At 44.9% G+C, this 7,761-nt stretch overlaps 1 protein-coding gene across 1 annotated transcript; it reads right to left on the bottom strand.

The window, feature by feature from the left end:
* Window positions 1-6,661: 6,661 nt before the first annotated feature.
* On the bottom strand, window positions 6,662-7,395 carry LOC116630927 (INO80 complex subunit D-like). The gene has a single exon (XM_032401866.1). It carries the CDS (start codon window positions 7,274-7,276, stop codon window positions 6,662-6,664), a length of 615 nt encoding a protein of 204 aa, XP_032257757.1. The 5' UTR covers window positions 7,277-7,395.
* Window positions 7,396-7,761: the final 366 nt, after the last annotated feature.

A 7,761-nucleotide genomic window follows, 5' to 3' on the forward strand; every position in this document is an offset into this window, starting at 1 on the left:
TGGCTGAGCTGGAAGGTGCTGAGGGCTGCTGGCCAGGGCTCACTGAACCCACTGTTTTGGATTGAAATTAGCATCCAGGTTGTTCCAAGGGCTTGGTTCTCCACCCCCACTTCTTTTTTTGTCTTAATTGGAGTTGAGAAGAAAGGGGAAGACAAGACATGGTAGAGAGTAAGACAATACAAGACAGACCCTGGGGACCCTCCGAATTTGCTTGGTCATTTCTCTGTTCTTCACAGCCATCACTGTTTGGACACGTGAGTGCTGGGAGGTTGTGAGCTGGACACCATCCTTTTCAGCTGAGCCCGGGGAAGCTGATTGACGTGGCCAGAGCCACCCCTGATCGGTGGCCAAGAGGAGGGTATGGTCTGCATTGCACAATGACGGACTTCCTGCTGGCCTGTTTTTACCCTGCCTGCTACTCCTGAGTCACTGTCCAAGGAATTGCCAGCCTTGCTCCAGCGTCCTTCATGTGTGATCCAGTGTCCTTTCCTGACCTGAGTGTTGTTGGACAGAGGGTACGTTCCCGAAAGCCTTGGCCCATGGCCCTCTGGAAGTTCCCAGCCAGCGTGTGCTGTGGGGTTGGTAGTTCTTCTGGCCAAGAGAGCAGATGTATGTGCAAAATCACAGGCTTTTAGTGGCAGAGGAAAATGGGCCCAGAGATGGAGTTGGTGGCATTGAGGGTGTGGGGAGGAGAGATGCACAGAAACAGAGCATGCGGCCCCTCTGTGCTGAGGCCCTGGGCAAGGGAGAGGCCTGCCAGATCATGGGAACCACCCTGGCTGCTCTCAGCTGGTGCCTTGGCTGTGAGATGGCAAACCTCCTGTGAAGCCAAGTGAAACCGTATCCTCCCTCTGTCTCTCACACATGTCCAAGGCAGGAGAAATCTGACTACTTCTTGTGCCTGGAGCCTGGCACTCAGGGTACGTAGTAGGTGTCCACTAGAAGGCACCTCTAGCCCACGGCTCTCCTCCTGGAAGGGGCCCTGGGATCCTCTGTTTTGATCTGCTCAGGTTACAGAAGGCAAGCTGCAGTTCTCAGGGGTGGTTAGTTTTCTGTCTGGCTTCCTGACCTCTCCCTGATGTCCTCTGCACCTTTCTCTTTGCCATGCCAGTATGAACAAGAACTAGCAATCAGGACTCTGCACCAGGCAAGTTTGAAACACTTCCCATATATTAACTCATTTAGACCTTCCATCAGACCGAGCCATGAGGCAGGCACTGCTGTTGTTCCCCTTTTATAGATAAGGACATGGAGACCTAGAGAAGTTAAGTGATTTGCCCAGAGTCACACAGGATTTGAAGATGGGTGTCCTGGCCCCAGAGCTTTTACCCCCAGTGTACAGGGTCTCGCATCATGCTTCGTTGGGACTGCCTGTTTCTTGTCCATCTCCTACCCCAGACTGTGAACACCTTGATGAAAGAGATTGTGTTTTAATCTCTTTTGATCCCAAGATCTAACCCAGAGCCCAGCACAACAGAAGCTCAAACAAATATTTGTTGAATGAATGAAAGAACAAAAGTGCCATTTAAACCACTGTTTCTTGCCTTGCATTTCGTAGACCTAATGTGTCTGAGGGGTTTGCGAGTACAGGGTGGGGAAACTCTAGCCTCTGGGGGGGACTGGCTGGGAGATCCCAGCCACCCTTACTGGGCTAGGAACCCTCCCGGTTCCACCCCTCTCTCCTCCCCAGCGGCCACCTCCTCACGCCGCCTGCCGGTGTGGTTGTTCATACCTGATGCAGAGCGGACCCATGGACTGTTCTGGAGACGCTTGCAGGCTGGCGAGCGCGCTGGGCGGCCTCCTCGTGATGAGCCAGAGGCAGGGACGGCAGTAAAGGCTTCCTTCGTCCTTACCTCACCGGTGCCTCGGAAAACTACCTCCGTGTGTTCGCTTCGTTCTCGATGCCCAAGCGCGTGCAGGGGGGGCTGAGCATCCGGTGCGTGAGGCTAATGCGCGTGCGGGCGGGGGCGGGGGCGCAGCTGGGGAGTGAGGCGCCGGGTCTGACAGAGGGATCTGAGGGCGGCGCCGCCACACGTGCCGCCACACGTGTTTCACCCCCAAATGGCAAGAGAAGTGACTAAAGCCTGAAGCTGCGTCTGAGAAGCTAAAACGGGTGAAACAGAAATGGTGCTCAAGGTGTGGTCCCCCCGTTGTAGCAGCCGTGCCTGGGAGCTTTTTGGAAACCGCCGTCCTCAGCCCCACTCCGGACCTCCTGAGTCAGCCACTCTGGGTCCAGGACCCGGAAATCCGTTTTAACAGCCCTCAGGTGACTCTGATGCAGGTGAAAGCGTGAGAACCACCGTTCGAGACTCTCTCCTGGGCAGGACCGACTGAGGACTTCAGTGAGTATTTACCGAGTGCTGGTCCTTCGTAGAGAGCCAGTGCGGCATGTCATCGAATGGACACAATCCTTGTTTCCCTCTTCCAGACCCTGATGGACTCTGGACGGAGGCTGAGAGCATTAACGAAGGACAAAATACACAGCCAGTCATTACATGGCCCAAAGAAAGGGGAATCACAAGAGAGGTTTCTTATCCAAGATGAGTCACATCTGTTGGCTGCCAATGTTTAGCAAAGGAAGAATGCATTAAACCAGTGTCCTCCAGTCTTTTTCCAAATGATAAAATGCTAGTAACTCATGGGCTTTAAATTACAAATTGCCCCTTCCCCTCGAATCTCAATACATATATAAAAGCAACAATTTAGAACCCTTGGGTATAAAAGATTATAGGCTAGCACAATGTAGCATTCAACGAGTACCTCCAAGCAAGTAGTTTCATTCCAATAACCTCCAAGTAGGACAAGATGCTTATTTAAAAAACTCTTAATTTAGATAGATTATTAATTTAAAAATCAATACTGGATGCTCTCTTGGATCATCGTTGATGTAAAATTACATCAGTAAGAGTCCCAAGTTTTAACTTGTATCTATTAAAGGCAGAATATTGATTTACTAACATTAATTTTTCCAGATCAGGGAAGTTTGCCCTCAGTAGAAGGTCTCTTTTTGTTTGTTTTAATTTGCATGGTTCTTCTACTTTCCATTTATTTGCATATGCCTGGTATCCCTTGCCCACTCCTTTATTTGCAACTTTATTGTTTTGCATCTTTTTTTTTTTTAAATATAGTACATGACTTTTTTTTAAAGATTTATATATTTGTTTTAGAGAGAGAGTGTGGGGGGGGGCAGAGGCAAAGGGAGAGAGAAACTCAATCTGACTCCACGCTGAGTGGGGAGCCCGATATGGGGCTCAATCTCATGAGATCATGACCTGAGCCAAAACCAAGAGTCGGATGCTTAACCGACTGAGCCACTCAGGCCCCCCTGGATTTGTTTTTAAGGCAGTTTGACAATCTCTGTCTTTTAACAGGTTAATTCAGTTTATTTACATTTAATGACAGTTGATAATGCTCATCTGCCAACTTACATTATGTTTGTTGTTTATTTTGCTAGTTCCTCTTTATCCCTTTTCTTACTTTTACTGATTTAATCAAGTTAGCATTTATTTTCTTTTTGCCTTTGTTAATTTTTTGGTTTTTTACCAGCTCCACTGAGATATAAAGGACATAGAATAAACTACACATTTTAAGGCCTACAATTTGATGTTTTGTCATATGTATATGTCCATGAAACTATCACCAACCATCTGCACTTTAAAGAATTTTATAGAAATGGAATCATACAGTTTATATGTGTTTTTTTTACTTCTTTCAGTCAGCATTATTATGTAGAGATTCATCAGTGTTGTGCATATCAATAGCTCATTCCTTTTTATTGCTGATGAACAGTGGTGGTTCTTACACAGTGAGCTGCTGTGAACACTTACGCACCGTGGATGTCTGCTCTCATTTCTTAGCTAAATATTAGGAGTAGAATGGTTGGGTCATGTGGCAGACTATGTTTACCATTTTAAGAAACTAACATATTGTTTTCTAAAGCAGTTGCTCCATTTTGCATTCAGTGTATGAGAGTAGTAGTTCATTTACACCTCACCAAGCTCAGTTAGTTTACTTTTTAACATTTTAGCAATTCTAGTCGGTGTATAACGGTATCTCATTGTGACTTGAATTTGAGTTTCATGCCTAATGATGTCAAGCATTTTTTTTTTTAAATGTGTTTTTTTTGCCATCTTTGTATCTTCTTTGGTGAAGTGTCCATTCAAATCTTTTGCCCATTTTTTTATGGTTTGTTGTTGTCTTGTTATTGAGTTTTTGGAGTTCATCATATATCCTGGTTATAAGTCCTTTATCAGATATGTGATTTGTAAATAATTTTCCAAATCTGTGGTTTGTCTTTTCATTCTTAAAAGTATCTTTCAAAGAGGGGTGCCTGGGTGGCTCAGTCGGTTAAGCATCTGACTGGCTCACTGGGGAGTCAGCTTCTCCCTCCCCCTCTGCTTCCTTCCCCCTGCCCCACCCCATGCTCCCTCTGTCTCTCTCAAATAAGTAAATAAATAAAATCTTTAAAAAAAAAATATCTTTCAAAGAGAAGTTTTTGTTTTTAATGAAGTCTGGTTTATTAATTTTTTCCATTTATAGATTGTGCACTTAGTATTATAACTAAGAAATCTTCACCTAACACAGTGTCACAAAAATGTTCTCCTAGGTTTCTTTCTAGAAGTTTTATAGTTTCAGTTTTATATTTAGATATGATTCATTTTCTATGTTTTCTTTTTTTTTTTTTCCTGAGAGGGAGAGTGAGAATCTTAAGCAGGCTCCATGCCCAGTGGGGAGCCTGACACAGGCTTGATCTCATGACTCTGAGATCATGACCTGAGCTGAAATCAAGAGTTGGAATACTTAACCGATTGAGCTTCCCAGGCGCCCCTGGTTTGAGTTAATTCTGAGTATGTGTGATGTATGGATCAAAGTCTTTGTGTGTGTGCGTGTGTGTGTGTGTGTGTGTGTGTACAGTTGTTTCAGCATAATTTACTGAGAAGACCCTCCTTTCTCCTCTGAATTGTTTTTTTACCTTCATCGAAAATCAGCTGTCCACACGTGTGATTCTATTTCTGGACTCTCTATGGTCTTCCATTGATCTATTTGTCTATCTTTACACGAAGATCACACTGCCTTGATATCTGTAGCTTTATAATAAACACTGAAATCAGGTGATATTAATCCTTCAATTTTCTTTTTCTTTTTCAAAGCTGTTTGTCTATTCTATGTCCCTTGCATTTCTGTGTGAATTCAGTCTTTCCCCTCATCTGATGTTAATGATAGGTTTTTCGTAGGTGCTCTCTATCTGATTAAGAAAGTTCCCTTCTCTTTCTACTTTGCCTAGAGTTTTTATCAGAAGTACGTTGGATTTTGTTAAGTGTTTCTTCTGCATCTATTGAGATGATGATGTGGTTTTTCATTTTAATTTGCTAATATGGTGAATTATATTTAAAAATGTTGATTGATTCTTCAATGTTCAATTAACCTTGCATTCTTGGGGTTAAATTCCACTCCCTTTGGTCATGAAATATCCATTTTAAACAGGGAGTTGTCTTTTAAAGAGTAAACAGTAAGCAAAAAAAAAAAAAAATACATATTTTTCCCCCTTGTTTATTTACTTTATTTTTACAAAAATGGGGTAATACAATACCTTTGGGTTTTTTTCTACTTGCTAATATAACATAGGCACATCTAGTTATAAAGGTTAGGAGTTTTAATACTGCAAGCAAGGCTGCAGTAAACATCCTTGAACACATATCCTTACATTCTGATATTTTTTTCACCCATAGGTGAAGTGAGTTTGCTGGCTATATATGCACTCTTAATTAGTAAATACTGTCACATTACTCACCAGCAATGTAGAAGCCTCATCAACACTGGATATAATTTTTACCAATCTGACAGTAATTGTTATTTTAATTTGCATTTCTACACCTGCTATGGGGACTGAGGTTTTCATTGGTTTACTGACCATTTAGATTTCTTCTTCCTCTATTCCTATCCTTTTTCTATTTTTCTATTACTATCACGTCATGCAAACGATTTTTCCTAAAGTTAGAATCACAGCTCACACCATATTTAAGAATATATTCCAAATGAATTAAAGGTTTAAATAATGAAACACAGAACAATCAAGTTATCAATAAGAAAATATAAAATACCTGTATGAACTTGGGATCAGAGAGATTTTCTTGAGCCAGAAAATTCAGAAGCAATAAAGGAAAGACATTTCACTACATTAAAGTTTTACTTGTATTTTTTCACTTTTAAATCATGAATAGATATCGCTTTGGGAATTTTTTTTTACAAGGTTTTTTTTTTTTTTTTTTTTTTTAACTGTCAGCAGATATTAATGCTATCATTATTCCTAAGTCCTATGATAAGACATGTCGAAAACTTCATCAGACACAGGTGCTGAGCTCTCGGGGGCAGAGAACCCAACACAACCGCCTTCCAATACCGCTGCTCCTGCTAACTAGAAATTGTGACTGGCATTCCAGATTTGCCAACTCCTACTTGTGTATCCTGTCCACCAAGGATCATCCCCTGCACTAGCCTATTTCCTTGACGACGGCCCCCCTAAACACACGGGACCACCGGGTCCCAGGGTCCCGCCGCCCGCATCACAGATGCGGCGGGTCTGAACACTGAGCCTCCCCTGCAAGCGCTCGCTGTGTTACAGTCTGGGAAACGGGAGAACTCACCTAAATGGGGAAGCAGATCAGTGTCCAACTGCTGTTTCTGGGTGCACGGTTTCACCAGTCTGTGCAGGCGACTTATGCAGGAGAAGTGTGGAGAGAAGGCTGTGGCCTTCCTGAGGACCCGGGCAGTCCGGGCGCCTCCGGGGCGGGGGCCCTGCCGGATGGCCCGGGGGCAGCGGCCTCGCTTGTGCTGCAGTGTGTGTGGTGGGGGCCGCTCCCTGCATGGGTAGGCTGGTGCTCGGAGGTGGAGGGGCCTTGCAGACTACACCCTGCGGTGGCGGTGGCGCTGGAGGTTTCAAGGACGCGGCTAAAGGTGACAGGGGGGAGAGCTGCGGCGGGGGCTGCTGATGTGAGGGCGCAGGACGGGGACTGAAGTGCTCTTGTCGGACTTCTAAAATCTCCGTCTCTCTCTGGCGCTGCCGTTTCTGGGCCAACTTGCTCTGCAACTTTCTCACAGTTGCCCCTTTCTTTAGGTCATCATCTTCCTCGTTGAAAGCGAATGGGTCTTCCAAGTCGGTTTCCAGGTAGTGGAGAGGGACCCTAGCCCCGGGCGGAGAGAGGGAAATTCCATGCAGTCCGTTGGGCATCTTCAAGGCCACCGGGGGCACCGTCAGGCTAAAGGCCGTGGTATCCATCTGGTGCCTGACCTTTACCTCATCTATAGGATCATTCTTTTTTTTTCCTCTCTTTTTTCGGGATAAAACCGAGTACCTGAAATTGGCTGTTGCAGTCCCTCCGATCCTCTGATTTGGGGATGGGGTTGATGCAGCCCTGGGCTCTTATACTTGGCCACATATTAACAGTGCTTGCAGGGGGCAGTCTTGTCCTCCAGAACGCGTCTGATACAGAAAGCGTGCCCATTTAATCGCCCTTGCCTGCACAGTTTGGGGCTATATGAACACAAAGGCTTATTGTCAACCTTAGAAAAGTGTATGTTTCCCTTCATACATCACGTGACTCTATTCCTTGTGAACATCAGCTGATCTTAAATCTTCTGCAGCATAGCAATGTTAAGAGAACCCCAAGGATGCCACAGTTTGGAATGCTGCAGAATCAAGATGAAGCACGTGGTCTCGGTGAGCAGGCTCCCCCTGACTTCTCTCCATCTCCACTGTCAATG

Source organism: Phoca vitulina, unplaced genomic scaffold, assembly GCF_004348235.1.
Source record: "Phoca vitulina isolate PV1807 unplaced genomic scaffold, GSC_HSeal_1.0 scaffold4, whole genome shotgun sequence".
Lineage (NCBI taxonomy): Eukaryota > Metazoa > Chordata > Mammalia > Carnivora > Phocidae > Phoca > Phoca vitulina.